The 18,591-nt window shown below is 35.9% G+C and overlaps 1 protein-coding gene across 1 annotated transcript; it reads left to right on the forward strand.

Moving 5' to 3' along the window:
• Positions 1-1,199: 1,199 nt before the first annotated feature.
• LOC127787336 (ATP-dependent 6-phosphofructokinase 6) lies at positions 1,200-18,519 on the forward strand. The gene is made up of 13 exons (XM_052315318.1): positions 1,200-1,721; positions 3,546-3,592; positions 3,703-3,742; positions 4,156-4,218; positions 4,302-4,439; positions 6,286-6,444; positions 6,769-6,822; positions 7,554-7,622; positions 7,865-7,994; positions 8,965-9,230; positions 10,443-10,491; positions 10,664-10,818; positions 18,106-18,519. The coding sequence occupies exons 1-13, from the start codon at positions 1,620-1,622 to the stop codon at positions 18,289-18,291; spliced, it is 1,458 nt and encodes a 485-aa protein (XP_052171278.1). The 5' UTR covers positions 1,200-1,619; the 3' UTR covers positions 18,292-18,519.
• The last annotated feature ends 72 nt before the right edge of the window (positions 18,520-18,591 follow it).

Consider the following 18,591-nt stretch of genomic DNA (forward strand, 5'->3'; position numbering starts at 1 on the left):
ATAAAGAGAACACGTTTTCAATTTTCTAAAAATAGACTATCAAAACAGAAAACTGAAAATGAATTCAAAACTCAAAATTAAAAATTAAAAAGTAAAAAGAACGCAGCCTAAACTTTCAGTTTAATCTAATAAATTTTTATTAACTCATCAAACATGTTTATTATTTTATTTATATTAACTATAATATTTTAATTTTCAAACTTTATAGTTCCCTTTAATATTATAAATAAGTCTACTTTGACAACAAATATTGTAAATCTTTATTGGTGAAATTGAAATTGGAGCATGCTTGCTTATCATGAATTATGTTGTGAATTTTTGTATTATTTTTATGTCATGAACATGTGGTTGTACTGTGAATTTTAAACTTTTATCGAATTGAATTGCATTACAAAATGTGGTGCAGTCTGGTATGATTTACGCGAATCAAATCAGATCGTGCGGTTTGGAATAACAAAAAAACTGTACATATGGTTTGGCATATTAAAAATGGCTTAAATTAGTTAAATCGTAACGTGAACATCCCTAATTATAATAATATAATAAAATATATGATAAATATTATATAAAATATATTATAGTTTGGTTTTGATTTTCTTTTGGTGAAAGTAAATCAAAACCTAGCTGTAAACAATTTTATTTTCTCAAAATTTACAAACCAAAATAGTATTTAAAGAATGGGTGAATTCGCCTTAAATTGATGTGATTTGGGCGATGGAAATTTTTTATTTAAAGTATGGAAGAATTTTGATGAAACGAAATGAAAAATACAAGCTTTTGAGTTAAAAAAATATATATAATTTTATATGATTAAGTAAATTATTATATTTATTAATTGAATGACGGTGGCGTAACAGCAGCGGCAGATGGTGGCAATGGATGACAGATGATGGGGATGGATGGGGTCTATATTAATTTTGGATAACATTAGGGGGTAAAATTGTATTATGACATTAATTATAATATTAACATGTGATTCTATTTTTTTTATTATCAACTAAACACGTGTTTTGAAGTGACCCGATTTGAATTAACGGCCGGGTCAAATCATGCACTTCCTAACAAGTATTCGATATTACATAGCTTAATTAACCATAAAATTCCATATTTTTGCCAAATTACATATCAAAATATATATGTAAAAATCCTCAAATTAGTCGCATAAAGTACTTAATTTTTCCGAGGCAAGAGGAGAGAACTTTTCGCTTTTTTCCATTCCTTCGCGCCACTGGCTGCCCAAACTAAGGCAAACCAGGAACAGCACAGTGGCGCCACCGGTTTTTGCGCCCCGGTGTGGCGTAGAATAGCATCCGACAGCCATAGATTTCAATTTCAATCTCCAGAAAACATCGGATCTGACTCTCTCTCTCTCCACCCTTCCCTTTTCACTGCCTAAAGTTACCGATCATCACGGACAGCACGCTCCACATTTCGCATGTGAATGATCATCGCATTCCACATTCACCTACACATACAGCGCTCCCAAGACCTAAGCCTGATAATCAATCGCCTGCCCCAGCTTGCTCACTGCATTTCCGCTTCAAAAATCGGAATCAATCGCTTCTTGCTTACGCTGCTCTGTATATCTTTGTGGAGTTGAGCTTTGAGGCTGAGGACTGATGGGGACGGAAAGCATTTCCAAGATGAAAGTTGTCAACGGCGACGCCGGATACATTCTCGAAGACGTTCCTCACTTGAGCGATTACATTCCCGATCTCCCTGTACTCTCTTCTTTTCTTTCTCTGTATATACATATATATACATGCATGTGCGTTGATTTGATTTTTGATTTGTATATGAAATTTGATTCATGTAGTGTTGTTCACTGCCACCTTGAGCTCTCATCGATTGTTGATGATTCATGTAGTGTTGTTTACGGGTGCGAATGTTATGTGCGGGAGCGTATTTTAGCAAACCGTTTGGATTTATATTAGATCGTTTATTTGGATTGAGCGAACGTTCTAATATACGAGTATGCAAAACGTAGATCTTCCGTAAAATGCTACTGCAGTTGATATGGGAGCGACGGGAAATAGACCTTGAGTTAATGTGCTTATATTGTCAAAATGTGTGCCTCGTTTAGTCGTTTATGCTAGTTGTTAATTTGATGCATTGTTAACGATGCTGCAGCCGTTTGCTGAAGAATAACCTATTTGCTTGGCATTTACAGTGTTGCAGAAGAAATAGGATTTTGCTTTTGGACAGAAATGGATTTGCCCTCTGGTTTTAAAATCTAGAGCTACATATGTCTTATGATTTAGGAGGGAGCATGTGAAGAACCTTACCAGTTCATCATGAACTACGGGATATTTCTTTTTATAGAATATAACATCTTGCAAATGTGGTGCAACAGGCGTAAGGTTGCACAGCTGGACGCTTTTAATTGAAAGATATAAAAATTCCATAAAGCAAAATGCTAAAGAAAAAGTGACTTTGTACCCACATTTAAATGAGTTCTAGATACATGAGTACATGCAACCATAAGCATATAAGTGGCTAAAAGGGATGGGGACCGTGGGGCCTAAGAAGGATGAATATTTAGAGTAGGCATGACATATACATGTCAACACATCAATTTTCTAATAAATAAGGAGTAAGACATGACAAACATGGATATGGAAAAAAATAATAGAGGAAAATATTTTTATAAACTTATATCTTTCAAAATAGAAAAAAAGTCAACCTTATTTCTTTTTTTTTTTTCTCAGTAAAATCTTTAAAAAAAGGACATTTTTTTCAAGATTTTAGATATTGGAAGAACTTCATCTTATGATTAGGAAAAAAAAATGAACATTATTAATGAAAATTAACAATTCTGGATTTAAGAATCAGTAAATTTATCTTCCAAGAGAGAAGGGATATGCGTATACAAAATTCACATTATTTTCATTTTATAACTGGAGCTCATATTATTTTCTTAAAGATACGATATGTTTCGGGTGTACCTAGTTTAGAAATGCTCAGAGATTTGGCGCATATAAATGTGTTCAAAGAGTGTGTAGATGATTTATATGCATATTGACATATGTGAGTGCTGTTTAAAGAGTGTCAAATTGGACATCATAACTCATAAGTGTCTCTGCTTCTTAAGGTGGGGATTCTAAAATGGATGCTTCTGTAACACTCTTTCCCACATGGTAGTTCCCTTCATAAGTTCAAATGAGGGAACTATTCATCATCAAGCATCTTTTAATTTCATCCTACTAGAATCTTGCCACATCATGTGGGAAGTCCAGGTAATCTCCATTCTCAAATTGGACCTCCATTGCTGGCTGTCAGCAAACTTGATCAAGTTGATAATACCCACTTTAACATAATTATGAATCCCACCCCAACATGAAAAAAGGCCAAGTTAGTATTTGATGTGAAATCCAACTTAATCACCTTGATAAGTTATAATTTATTTTTGGCTTCTGTGTGTAACTTTGCAGAATAATTATGAATGATTAATACCAATATATATTTACTTTTTCATTATGTGCCTCTGCTATCCAAATTGAGTCACATTTGTTATGTTTGTTTTTCTGTGCTTGGTTGAATGACAGACCTATCCCAATCCATTGAGGTTCAATGCAGCATACTCAGTTGTTAAGTAAGTTGCCTTTACTTTTCTTGAACTCGAAGCCTGTCATCAACAACAATTGCTTGTCATCTTAAAGGATGATTAAAATTGATGAGTTCTCGCATTACCTTTGGTTACAGGCAATATTTTGTTGACATGGATGATACTGTAGCCCAAAAGGTCAGCTCTGCTCTCTGACTTGTTTGGTTTCGCTGACATTATTTGTTAATTAAGTTTCATTGGTTGAATTTTAGTTGAATTCCGTCCATTCACTTATCTTCCTATCTAATGCCTATGCACCCAAGAGAGAGCAAGGTGGGTCTGAAGAAAAGCTTATGAATCCAAATGGGTATTAGTGAAGATATGCATCATGGAAGAATTAAAATATTTGCAATTTGCATGCTATGTCCAGATTCATGCTTGTATACATGTTTTTGCATGTGCATGAGATGTGTGAGCGTGTATGTAGAGAGAGGGAGAGAGCATATATATATATACACTTTTTGGTAAGTGGAATCTGAGAGAACCTAACATAGAAATGGTCTTGAGTTCTATGCCATTGCTACACCTGTGTTTGTCTTATTTTGTAACAGATTGTTGTTCACAAGGATAGTCCACGAGGAATACATTTTCGACGAGCTGGACCTCGTCAAAAGGTATTCTGTGTCATTTGGTGCTGCTACACAATAACAAATTCAATATACAGCTTTGCTTAGAAAAACTGTTCAATGTTTGTCAGGTGTATTTTAATTCAGATGAGGTGCATGCTTGTATTGTAACATGTGGTGGATTATGCCCTGGGCTGAACACTGTGATCAGGGAAATTGTGTGCGGCCTTTGTCACATGTATGGTGTCAACAAAGTCCTCGGGATAGAGGTGAGTGAATCAGTCACATATAGCCTCTATATTCATTTACTTTTTTTTTTTTCAGAATTTATTTTGGGGTGTGATAAAAGTGTCATGGCTCAGTTTTTGAGGCAGAGGCAAGAGTGTAATTTAGCCCATTCGGTTGCCTATTTCACCTCCCCATTTGAACAACTTTATAATTGCTCTTCTGATGTCTTCATTTTGTGTGCTTTGTAAGTTCCCTTGTTCATGCGCTTTTATTTTTCACCAATGAAAATTTGCTTTTAAGTTTGTAGAAATTGATCTGTATAACAATTGTTAGCGAATATAGCATATAATGCCTATTAAAAGAAGAAAAAAAGAAAAATGTGCCACATATTCAGGCTATCTAAATGCATTATAAAGGGTGCCCCTGTTGACGAGCCTTCCCTCTTTGAGAGGGCCAGGGGAGGGTTGTATTTGTATGCATCCTTCTCCTTGCATTTATCTAAATGCATAATATTTGTGTAAAATATGTTTCTTGTATGTAGCAGAAAAATTGTAGCTATAAAAGAACTTTGTAGCTGCCAAGAATATTTTGGTTGCAGAAGTATAGCGCACCAAAATGTTATTTGATGCAATATGACAACTTGGCTTTCCAGCTTTTGCTTTTAACCATCCTAAAAGTATAACATCCATTTATTATGTCAAACACCACTGCCTTAAAAAATGTGGTTAATTTTCAACATGCACAGCATTCCCCATCACTAACTATTTAACAAATAAATAAGGTTACTTTTCTATTATGCAAGGCGTGAAGATTACTCTTTTTTCTGATGAATGTGTTCACTTGCACTTGCGGAACAATTGTGTTGTTTGTTTGTTGAAACTTGAAACATGTTGCAGCTAGTTTGTTGATTCAAATTGGCAACAACAACAACAACATATCCAGCCTTTATCCCACTATGTGGGGTCGGCTACATGAATTCTAGACAGGGTTACGCCTCAACAGATAGTTTGTTGATTCAAATTGGCATTGCCGCAAAATGATGGATAGTGGCTTCATTATTTACAATCATGATGTTGGTTTCTCCTATGCTGGGTCTACTGTTGTGAAATATGTAACACACAAAATCGTGCTTCATTATTAAAATAAGTAGTTTATTTTCCAGTTAATATTCTTATTTTCCAATTTACAAACATGTGCCATTGTGGTCATGATGATGGTTACTGTTGGCTGATAGCAGGTTGAACCTACAAGCCAAAGGATTTAAGAATTTGTTGTATTGATCTTATCTTGACATCAGAGATGATACTTGGGTTGAATGTATAACATTTGGATTTGGTTTAAATTAGTGATGTTTTCTTCTTTGGATCTTTTTAAGTTCATGAGTATTACCTGAAGGGTGAAATTGGAACCTTGGTTGCTCAACCCTTCATGTTTTACTGGTTCCTGAATTTCTCAGTGTGAAGGATACCACTGATATCAGTTTGTAACAAGCCATAAACATGTTTAGAAGAGTACTGGCTATAGCTAAGTTTAATGGTAAAAACTTGGGAATTTGTTGAGGGTAGGTCTATTTCTGCAATTAAGCTGTAGGTAAGGTCATCACCTGGTCAACTGTTGCACCAGCCCAGGTATGTCTCTGCACCCCCTAAGCCTCAGGTTTATACAGGATTATACTTTTGGTAATGCCTCTAAATGTATTCAACCATGCCATGCCTATGTCTCAAAACAGTGCACACTATAAAATCCTCATTCTTTATTGCTACTTGCCAGTGGATAGAAATATTGGTATTTTTTACTCTTTTGATTCTGTTAGCATAAGTTGAGATTCTGTTCTTCATAATTTAATGGTCTGACCAACTAATAATTTTTTCCTCCTGTTATTTCTAGGGGGGATATAGGGGTTTCTATTCACGGAATACTGTTCCCTTGACACCAAAGGTTGTAAATGACATTCATAAACGTGGTGGTACAATTATTGGGACGTCACGAGGAGGTCATGATACCTCAAAGATAGTTGATAGCATTCAAGACCGTGGGATTAACCAGGTATGGAAGTTTTATGTAAAGAATCTTCTTTGAAGAATTAACAAAAAAATAAAAAAAAACTTCTTTGAAGAAATGTTCGTTGGTTTGTTTGTTTTTCTCTTTTTCTGATTGATAACAAAATGAATAATGAAAAAGATGCTGCAACTGGGTGAACCCTGAGCAAGAACAACCTAAAAAAACTACTTATGATGAGAGATTATTAAAAACCAAAAAACAAAAAACAAAGGCATTTACACAGTGTTTCTTAATATTGACCATGACTAAGTAATTCTGTTACTAACATTACCCCTGTACTAAATGTGATAAATGGATTTGAATTGTTAGGTTTATATAATTGGAGGGGATGGAACACAAAAAGGAGCTGCTGCCATCTACGAGGTTTGTCTTTTTATTTTTATTTCTGTATAATAGGACCCAAATGCAATTTACTTTCCAGTTTCACGAACATTGTAAGTGGTAATTTCTTGGGGTTCCAGAACTTCTTGCAATGCATCAATATTTCTGTACTCAGCTGGCAGAATTTGTATAATGGATTCATCAAGATAGACCTCATTAATATGATGCATTTTGAAGGACTTTATCCATCTATTTGGGCATCCCATAGTATAATACCCCTTTGTCAAGCTTTTAAATTTACTCTAGCAGTGTTGACTTGTGTATACACAGTGTATGACAATCTCTTTGCAATCATCAATAGAAATTGTGCATTGCTTCATTTACTTTGATCATTTTCAAAATTTAACTTGCTGGTTATGTCTTCAATAGATTTAACTGGCATTCTTTGTTGTTTTACCAATCTATTTGTCATCTGCTGTTGATTCATGCCCTACAACCTCACTGGAAGAGTCTAACCATTCAATGTCTTCTCCTTATGTCAGTCCTATGGTAAAGGTAAAAATTCCAGGAGGCATCCTTCCCTAGGACACTTCTACCTTTGCAATTTCCAATGGCTATAAAGGAAGATAATCATCCAGATATTCCTTCCCTACCTAACCATAAGCTTGAGCTTTCTTAAGCTGCCTTCTAAGACTGCAAGTTTCATGTTTCCATCTTACTTTCCCTTTTCTAATTCCAATTGATTGACATTTGTGTTCATTTTCCTCATGCAGGAGATTAGACGACGTGGTCTCAAAGTAGTAGTTGCTGGAATTCCAAAAACAATTGACAATGACATTCCGGTATTTTGTCTTTTGTATAAGCATAGTTTTCCTGAACAACATATAATATCCGTCATTATCAAAAAAGCAATTTTTAACACTAAATGCTTTCACATTGGAGTTCTTCAATAGATAAAGTTATAGAAAAGGCCTTTGGCTTTTGCACTGCTGTTGTTTCTGAATGAGAATGAATTTTCAGTGTTTCTAGAGCCTTTGTATAATATTATATAATGGCTTTTGCATTTGATATTGTTTTCATCTAGGTCATCGACAAGTCATTTGGTTTTGATACTGCTGTTGAGGAGGCTCAACGAGCAATCAATGCTGCACATGTTGAAGCTGGAAGTGCTGAGAATGGCATTGGCGTTGTGAAGCTAATGGGTCGCTACAGTGGTAAAATTAATTTCCATATGGTTCAATGGTCATAATTGCATGGAGTTAATAGCTTTGCTTCCATTTTACCGACAAAAGCCTTTCTTAAGTAAATTTTCTGTTGAAATATAAATTATTATATGAAGACAGTTTTATCTTTTTCTAGTAGTTTAAGAGCTTGGGTGAAATGAGGGTCAGCAATTCAACATGTTACTGATTAGGCGATAGGTCATGTGATTGAACAGCCCAATCAACCTTCTAATTACAGTACTTGGACTTGTTTGACCAGTTATGGAGGAGAGGTTGGTAACCTGATGGGAACTGCTGAGAATATAAATTATACAAAAGAAATGAAGATAAAGTTACCCTGTCACTAATAGCTTGAGGTGGTTGTCAACAATTCAATATTTTCATTTTTCAAGTTCCTTCAGTTCATCATTTAGTCCTTACCTGTGCATTTTGCTAGTGCAAAAGCATGTTTAAACATGCAAAATAGCTCATTGATTGAATATACTCACACATACAATTCACTTTTACTTGGTTAAACCTGTTGGGATTTGGGAAGCACTTATACAAATTGGGATATAATGGCCTTATAGAGGATATGATCATGGATAGAGATGGCTAAAGGTTTAGAATTTATGTAGCTGACCCCACCTAGTGGGATTAAGATTTGTGATTGTTGTTGTTTGTACACTCTTGGTTGATAAAAGTGTTTTAAGTGTTAGTGTTGTTATACACTTTTACTTAGTCAATAAAAATTGTTTGACTATAAGAAGTCAAAATAAATGAACAGAAGATTTCTTCTTCTATCACTTTTAAGGAAGATAAGATGAAAATCTTGTAAAGACTTGAGTATATGTTTTTTTTTCTATATTGAACCTTAATTACATAATAGTTTCATCTATGCTTTTCCTTTTGACTTTATCTTTGCTAGCACTACCTAATTGTTCTTCAGTATTCTTTTTTTTTTTTTTTTTTTTTTGTGCAGGCTTCATTGCAATGTATGCTACACTTGCCAGCCGAGATGTGGACTGTTGTTTGATTCCAGAATCACCCTTCTATCTTGAAGGCAAGGGTGGGCTTTTTGAGTTCATGGAAAAACGGCTCAAAGAAAATGGGCACATGGTTATTGTAATAGCTGAGGGAGCAGGGCAGGAGCTTCTTTCAGAGAGCTTGCAGTCTGGGGACCAGAAAGATGCTTCTGGGAACAAGCTACTCAGAGACGTTGGCTTGTGGATTTCTCATCAAATCAAGGTACTTGGTATAATCTGATTTGCTTTCCCTATGCTTCTCATCATCCTGTCACTTGTTAACTCTCACTTTATTTGTAGCTTCTAATTGCACTCATTCTTTATCTCCATAAGTGTACATTTGACATGCTCATCTACATTTAGAATTTGTTATTTGGGAATTTTAAAGAAATTCATGTTTTTCTATAGATTATTTATTTATTGATGAAGGTTGTTCTGCGATATTCATTATCTTTTTGTTTTATCTAAGATGATTTTCCAGGGGATTTTAGGAAGAATTCTTCTTGATGGAGCCTTTTCACAGTAGATACTAACCCAACAGCAATTTAATAGTTAGATCTGTTAGGGTTGGCAAAAGGGTGGATTTTGGATGGGTTTAGCTCAGTGATATCCTAATCCTACTAAGATAATTTATACCTCCCTAAACCTCCTGGTTGAACCATTTATCATTATACCTGTGACGGATCCGACATCCTAATCTTTAACCCTTTCCCCCAAGTTAAGGACTTGGGTTGAGTGGCTTGACACAAAAACTTGCATAGAACTGACAAAATAGAAGACCCATGTTGAAATATGAAATATACATTATACTTTCCCGAAGAAGAGTTAGGGAAACAAATCAGACAATATTTCTTACAGAAAATAAGGATAGTTTTTTGTCATATCATGTGTAGTGGGTATTTTTTTTTTTGGATGACGCTCCATCACGGGCGCCCCTGCCGCTCAACCCCTTGATTCCAGCAGAGGAGGTAAATCGCGGGAGGCCGCACACCCAATGAATCAAACCCGTGCACAATTGGTTGGGGGGTGGCCGGCAAGCACTTAAGTTCCACCCTTGAGCCACACGGCTCGGCCTTGGGGGGCATGTGTAGTGGGTATTTAAATATTAGATAATGGGGGTTGGTTTCAGGCCTAAATTCTATTTGTCTCAAGCTTGCCTTGAGTTGCACTCTTTTTCCCCATAACCTGCCTAACTATTAAAATAAATCCCATTATGCTTCCTGTTAGGGGTAAAGTGAGGCCTTGCATTTTGGTTCAAAATTGCCAAGCCTATCTATTTTGATATTGGTTTCATGCATATTCTGTTGACTGATACAACAAAGCCTCTTATCTTCTACTATATTCGCAGCCCAGGACTATGATCCCAGGCAGTAGTGTAACCAGAGATACTTACCAGGTAGCTTACTGTTTTTTTTTTTTTTTTTCCATTTTGTAGCATCATTTCTCCAAAGTTCGGAAGGTGGATATCACTCTTAAATATATAGGTCAGTATTTTCTTAGTTCCTTTCTTGCTTTTTGTGTTTCTTCTTGTATTTATTGGAGAAATTAATTAACAGAATTGCATGGTTTTCTTCCTAGCATCTGCAGGACAAGTAAAAGTTCAAAAAGGTTTAGAAAAATGCCTATAGCCTTTGACCTAATCAAATTGTTTTGCAGATCCTACGTACATGATTCGGGCTATTCCAAGCAATGCATCTGACAATGTGTATTGCACACTCCTTGCTCAAAGTGCTGTTCATGGAGCTATGGCAGGGTATACAGGCTTCACAAGCGGGCTTGTTAATGGCAGGCACACTTATATTCCTTTCAATGTAAGTTTCTTGAGATCCTACAGTGAGTTATATGATTACACTATGTTAATAGTAGCGGGTATTGTATGTGAGACTATTATTTTCACTCAAGAGAAAAATTGGGATTGAAGGGTATGGTAGATATACTTGTCCGAGTAAAAAAGGGTGTAGTAGATGTTACATCCCTATATGGCTGCATAACTAGAATCCACCTCCCAAATAAAATGTGATTACAGGCTAATGCCTTGATGATGTTTGCCATTAAGTAATATCCAATTAGAAACAGATGGCTAAAAGTCTTCAGTGATATCAACTTGTGAACTGTTTTCTGTACTACCATCTACACTTCTGAAAAGTGTGTAGTTGGGCATGCCTTTACACCATCTTATTATTTTGTCAATGTTTTAGAACTAGACACATTTCTGAAAATTGAGCCTGTCACGACCCTAAGGGTAAATCAGTAAAGGGGCCGGTAGTAGCCGTTAGTTGTTAACTAGCTGGGGGGTTAGGAGGTTAGGGGTTAGCTAACTGTGCAACAGCTTATTGTTTTGCTGTTATGTTAGTTAGCTGTGCTGTTACATTGTTAGAGTGGCTGTTATGGTTGCTAGGTGAATCATCATCGGGAATAATAAGAAATTCTTCACTCTCAGTACTCTCTCTTGACTTTCTCTCATTCTCTCTTTCTTCCTTTCCTTATTCTATCTGTTTCTTCCTAAATTCCTATCTTCTTTCTTGGAATTCAACCCGAATTCCCACAATTGCCCAGCCCAGGGCTTGACAGAGCCTTGCATGGTCCTTGTTTAGATGCAAACTTAAGCACTGCAGGTTGAAGACAATAATTTTCAAGCCGGTGATAAAGTAAAAACATTTGGATTTAAACCTATTAATTGCTCCTCTCAGTTTCTTAATTTTGAAATTTAATTCTTTATGAATAGATATTTTAAAATAGATGGACATTTTTGTTAACATTTTTTTTTTGGGAAAAAGTTTATGACAAAATTCTCATAGAAGTCTTAAGGAAGGTTTTAGAGAAGCAGAGGGTTTGAATTGCTTATATGTAGGATATTAAAGACATGTTCTTTGAACAATAACATATGTTAGGACTCGTGGAGAAGATACTGAAAACTTTTTCAATTACAACTGGTTTACATGATTGAGCTTTTGACTCTTTTTTCTGTAGTGATGGATGAAAACTGATGGGGGACGAGATAGGAAATATTTAGAAGATATTATTAATATATTTTGTTATTTGCGTTAGAATATTTTTGTTTATTCCTTTCCTAATTAGTTTTATAACGACTTATTTCTTTCCTAATTACTCTCAGACAGATTATATTTCCAAGATGTAGGATGCTTATTAGAATAGGATTTTGATCTTTGATATATTTCCTAATTAGATAGGATCTCTAGTTATATAAATCCTTTAGAGGTGTATCATTAAGCAGACTTTGATTATTGATATTGAATTTGAGAATTGATTTTGAGTAATTGGGTTTTCTCTTGTGTTTTTGTTTTGGGTTCTGCATCAAAAACACATCCAAAAGGAGATACATATGTCTATATTACTTGCAGATGACATTGCCTGGATAGATGATATGAAAAAAGGTGTGGATGTTAAGCTCAAGGCACAGAGGGATACTTTAGAATCTAAAGGCTTCAAGTTAATCAAATCGAAAGCTGAAAATATGGAATGCTAATTTAGTAAATTATTAGTGTATAACATATGAAGATCAAGTCATCCCAATCAAGGATCGATCCAGATATCTCAGTTCTTAGATCAATTGTTAAAAAATATGGATATTATTGAGGACGTTACTCGCAAAATTAACACAAGATGGTTAAAATGGCTGAGTACTTTCAATGTTTTATGGTGTCATAAAATCTCTTTAAAACTCAGAAGTCATACAACTATAAGACCAACTTTGTTGTATGGCATGAAATGTTGGGCAATAAAGCACTAACATGTGCAAAATAAGGCCAATCTAGCCTTGGTGTGTGTTATTTATAGACAATATTGTCTTAATAGATGAGGCAAAGGAAAGTGTGAAGCTTGCAGTATGGATGAACACCTTAGAATTCAAAGATATCAAGTTAAGCAGGTTAGAAAAAATATATATGGAATATAAGTTCAATAAAAATAGAAGTGTGGATGATATTGTTGTGAGATTTGAGGATTAAAAGGATAGTTTAGATATTTTGGATCAATTGATTAAAAAGAAAAGGAGATTATTGAGGATGTCACTCATAGAATCAAGATAGAATGATTATTTTCTGTGTCTATCTTCTCATTTATCTGTTGGAAAACATTTCAATTGTAGGGGACATTCTAGACACAAGCAAGCTGATAGTTATTGACATAGTTGTCTTGCTTTCAAATCTTTTTTGGTTTTTTCAAAATTGACTTGGTTCCCTTTTTTTTTTTAGAAAAATTAGTTAACGATATACCCAGTACATTGTCTATACACCCAGTTCATTGACTATATGTTTCCGAATTTCAATTTGCCTTTCTGTCTTACGCCTTTTTCTATCTTCATTTTCTTCATAGTTTCTTAACCATCCCATACTTTTCAGTCCCCAACTTTTATTATCAATATACTTGTTACACTTCTAAACTTGAAGGTTTGTTTCATATCTTCCTTCTATAGGAAAAATCAGACATGTTTGTTTGGCAGTTCTCTATTTTCATTTTTCAAAAAACATCTTCAAAATGTTTGAAAAGACGATTTTAGTAATTTGGAAGGATTTTGGCCTGTGTTTCGCGAAAACTATATCAAATGCTCCAAAATGTTAAAAATGTGGGATTTATCTGGTGGTATGTAGACCTCCCTTTCATTCTCTTTATACCATTCTACGGTCCTTGTATCACAATGTCACGGATAGATTAGTAATCGGTATTATATGTATTTCTCTTTTGGTTGTATTTTAGGCTGTTGTAGTGTTGTACCCTCAGTTTACAGCTTATAAATAGGGTAAGGTAGTTAGAGAATGTATGATGTTTTGAATGATAATTGAATCTCAGGTTTCCCACTCAACAATTCTCTCAATTTCCTCTCTGATTTCTCTATGATTCCCTCCCAATTCTCTGTTCTCTCTCTCTCTATCACTTCTTAATTCTATCTGTTATCTTTCTCTTTCTGCTATAATTCTCCCTATCTTTCTGTTCTATCTTTCCCGATTTCTTCCAAATTCCATTCTAAGCCCTATGATAACCCTAAGTACATAACAAATTGAAATTGGTATCAAAACCAACAGTTCTTGGCTGCGATTCCGTCAAACCTTAGCAATTCTCGGCTCAAAATTGTAGGCGAAGTAGATTCCGTAATCCAATCCGACTTGAGACATTGAAGGCGACGCAGATTCCGATCCAACTTCAGATTCCGTAATTCTGTAATTCTGATCCTTTGGAGGCGATACAGAGCAAGCAATTCTGGGAACTGATCAAGTAGCAGGAGGTGATTCAGGAAGCTGCGTAGGCAATTCCGATTGTGGATTCCAACAACTCCTAGAGCAGTCTCAGAGGTGAGTTCAGGTTGTTGAAGGTGAGGACTAGGCTCACTTTCAGAGACGAATCATAACAGTGGTTCGGTGAAGCCGAGCCAGCAGCAATTATCAAGTGGCGAATTCTTAGACTGCCTGACGATTCTTGTTGTGGTTTCGGTTGATTCTCAGTTAATCATAAGCGGTCCTAGCAAAGCAGTATCAAATCGAGGTGATGGAAAAGAAGTTTGATAATGCAATTAGTCAAATGTGCGAGGAAGTAGGCAGTGTGATACACGAGCAGATGCAGAATTTTGTGGTGATGTTGTCTAAGATGTATCAGGTCAGTGTTCTAGCTGAATTCTTCGATAAGTCGGGAGGAGATGTTTCAGATGACTATCTCGGAAGTTCTAATCAAGAGTTGATTGATTCAAACAATCAATCATCAGGATTGAACGACTGTAATAGAGAATTTTTGGAGGAGAGACTTGTTGAAGGTGAACCTTTGGAATATGCTGGCAAACAGAAAGGAAAATATGCTAATGAATTAGCGTCGGAGCAGGCAATCCTGACTGAAGGACCATCCATCTGTGCGGATATTGGTGCCGAAGTCCTTCCTCAGATTTCGGACTAACCGAAAACCGAGGAACAATCGGATTTGGATCAAAGCATTGATTCATTAGATAGGCTGGTTATGACACATGTCAGAGCTATGAGTGGTGATGCTTGTGACAACCATTCTAGGTTGGATCAAGTCTTTGACGCTCCACATACAGTCAAAGAAGTTCTGATCGGGCAATCCAGATTGGAACAATCTTATATTGGTTCTAAGGAAACTGCTCATAAGGATGATGAGGTCCCAAGACTAGAGGAAGACAGTCTGCCTGTTCAGAATTTTTCCATTGCAACTGAGGATTTAGCTAGACAATCCTTTGGGCTCAAAATAGCCAACATCGAAGATGATGAGATGAGGGGAACATATGTAAACAAAGATTGTGTTCCATCACTAGCTTTTCTTGTGGTAACTGGTCGGATGAGTGAATTTTAAAATGATCGTCATTTGAAGGCTTTAGGTTTGTATGTTTCAATTGCTAACTATGACGGAGTGGCTGAATTCATTAAAGGCACTTGGCGTGGACATATTGACAGGTTTTGGCACCATACTAGATCCTTAGACTGTGAGTACTAGCAATCTTGATTGGGTAGCTATTGCAGGAGGTGGCTATATTGGGCTTGAATTCAGTGAGGTTACTTTTATTGAAGTTCTGGATCCATTTATATCTGGATTTGATTTTGAGATACGGACTCTGGCCCAAAGAGTAATTGAATCTCAGGTTTCCCGCTCAACAATTCTCTCTCAATTTCCTCTCTGATTTCTCTATTTTTCCCTCCCAATTCTCTGTTCTCTCTTTCTTGATCTTATGTTACCTCTTAATTCTGTCTGTTATCTCTGTCTTTCTGCTCTGATTCTCCCTATCTTGCTGTTCCATCTTTCCCGATTTCTCCCAAATTCCTTTCTAAACCCTAGGTACACAACACACAGCGTTGACCATAAGTAGATATGCGCACCAAACAGACTTTCTGTGACAGCCATATTAACTTCCCTCGTAACCCAAACATGCTGCCCCCCTCATTCTCTCCATTCACTTGAATAGCTGAGCCACTTAAAAGGAGTGCTTCATTTAACATCACGAACAAGATGAGCTTCAGCAGCAACACTCTGGTTCTGACACTAAAAGTTGTCTGCCACCAAGAGTGCCCAGATATGTCTATTTAGCCAAGATCTGAGGTTGAGATTTTAGAATGGAGGCTTTGTGGGTTTAACTCATCCATTGATGTCAATAGATGTATTCCAAGTTTCCAACTGCAGATCTGTGGTTCTGATTGTTCTTAAAAGTATATTTATGGGTTAAGGAGAAGCTCTCATATCTTTTAATGGTCTTTTGTAGTTATCAGTCTCATGATTGCATTTACCAACCAAAGACTTCCAACCATGACAAGTCATGTGGCTTGTTTCTTCTTTTTGATTTCCCATCTTGTTATTGGCAAGAACATGCTGTAATATATTTCTTGCTTTTTTTTTTTTTTGCATCAGAAAATTGTTCTTTTGAGTTGATATACCAACATTTTTTGAGAGATATAGAGCACCAGTATTGATTCCCAAACAATGGCTTTAAGTAGAAGGAAAACATAATATATGGAATGTAAATTTAGTAAGAATGCAAGAGTGGAGGATGTTATAATAAAATTGAAAGACCAAATCTTACGAAGAAAAGACCAATTTCGATATTTGGGATCAGTGATTCAAAAAGATGGAGAAATTCACGAGAATGTCGCGCATAGAATTAAGGTAGGTTGGCTAAAATAGAGAAATGCATCGAGGGTGTTATGTGATGGTAAAATCCCATTAAAAGTAAAATGAAAATTCTATAGGACAGCTATAAGACCAGTCTTGTTGTATGGCTCAGAATGTTGGGCAGTTAAATACTAGCATGAGCAAAGGACGAGCGTAGCGGAGATGAGGATGTTAAGATAGATGTGGGGCCATACAAAAAAAGATAAAATTAGAAATAAGGTTATTCATAATAAGATAGGAATAGTGTCAATCGAGGAGAATATGAGAGAGACTAGACTAATATGGTTTGGTCATATGAGAAAGAGACCAAAAGACGCTCCTGTGGGGAGAGTTGATGAAATGAAACAACTAGTCAAAAAAAGAGGTAGAGGTAGACCCAAAAAGACTTTGGAAGAGACATTAAAGTTTGATATGAAGTGTATGGACCTAAATAAAAATATGACAAAAGATATAAATACATGGAAGTTTAGAATTCATGTAGCCGACCCCACATAGTGGGATTAAGGCTAGATATGTAGTTGTTGTATTGGGATAAAGGCTGGATATGTAGTTGTTGTATTTTCATTTAGTATAGCTTCTAAGGGCAACCCAGTTGGTCCTTTTATATCATCTTTTGTGACCAAAACTATTATTCTCTTTTATAAGGTAGTTGAAGTCTATTTACTTTTGTACACTAACTGCACATGGAATTAGCGACATATATTAAAACCCCCTGTTGTTGTGGGACTGGCTTACTTTCCTCGCAGAAAAAATTTTAGTCTTGGAAGAAGTACAAAATTAGAACTAAATGGAATTGTGGTGATTATACCATTACTGTTGGACGACACAATCATGTTGCTGCGGTATGTGAGTATCACTCTGTTGCACTTTTTTACTGTTTGCTTTTTAAGTCTCGTAACTAGGTATGCTTCATCCTAATCACTATTTACTTTTTAAGTTCTGTAACCAGCATCACGTAGCTACTCGTGAGATTATTGGTGAATTTTGGCAACACGTTCTTCTATTCAATTTGCAATTTAGAAAATAAAATTGATATCAATGACTAAACTCAATTTGACACCATGGTATGGTTTGGCGGTGGTGGAAGGCAATACTACACAAGAATGGAGAGCATTACATGTAGACTTTAGTCGACACTCATTCTCACTCAACAGGGGAATGTAGTAGACAAGAACTTCGACCAGTTTTTTGCGTTTCTGTTACATTACTTTTCCTTAATTTGCACGAGAATATCCCCTGGTCCCTCCCCCGTCTTCTTTTTTCCTTTTGTGCATTTCTTCAATTCGTGCCAAGGCTTACATCCATGAAGGTTCTGTTACTTATCTACATCATGGAGTTACTATAACATGCCAGTTGACAGATTTTGTGTCCAGTTATTTATTTGTTTTGAACATGCAGTGTCTCACTAGATGCTCATGTAGCCGACACTAATCAGTGAGATTAAGGCTTGATAGATGTGGTCATTATTTGTGCAGCGTGTCACAGAGAGACAAAACAAGGTTGTGATAACCGACAGGATGTGGGCAAGGCTCCTCTCTTCGACCAACCAGCCGAGCTTTTTAGGCCCCAAAGAGATTCTTGAAGCCGAAAAGGAGGAATTGCCTCCAACTGGGCTGTTGAGTGGGGAGAATAGTCAAGATGAAGTCAAAACAGGTAGCTAAAGACTTATACCAGCATTACATGAATTGATCGAACCACCCTCACAAAAATATTTCACTGCTTCCTATTTCATCAGTAACCCATGAATAGAGAATTCATTGGATTATGATCGAAACACCTTTCAATCTGTTGTATTATTTCTTTTTTTCGGCTCAGTTGGGACTCTTTTGGTACTAACTGTAATCTTGTCAAACAAAATCTGATCTATATATGCTAAGAATAATTTTGCAGTCTCTACTATCCCTCTTTAATTGCAGAAAACATTTTCTAATTTTTCACTTTTATCTCCCATTTTCCTTTTC

Source organism: Diospyros lotus, chromosome 12 (assembly GCF_014633365.1).
Source record: "Diospyros lotus cultivar Yz01 chromosome 12, ASM1463336v1, whole genome shotgun sequence".
Lineage (NCBI taxonomy): Eukaryota > Viridiplantae > Streptophyta > Magnoliopsida > Ericales > Ebenaceae > Diospyros > Diospyros lotus.

What these genes read in the sequence shown, in the direction of transcription:
- LOC127787336 (XM_052315318.1), top strand. Translation starts at nt 1,620, where the DNA reads ATGGGGACGGAAAGCATTTCCAAGATGAAAGTTGTCAACGGCGACGCC. An exon ending in TATCACTCTTAAATATATAG is followed by an intron (nt 10,492 to 10,663) that starts GTCAGTATTTTC and finishes ATTGTTTTGCAG; the next exon opens with ATCCTACGTACATGATTCGG. An exon ending in ACACTTATATTCCTTTCAAT is followed by an intron (nt 10,819 to 18,105) that starts GTAAGTTTCTTG and finishes TTATTTGTGCAG; the next exon opens with CGTGTCACAGAGAGACAAAA.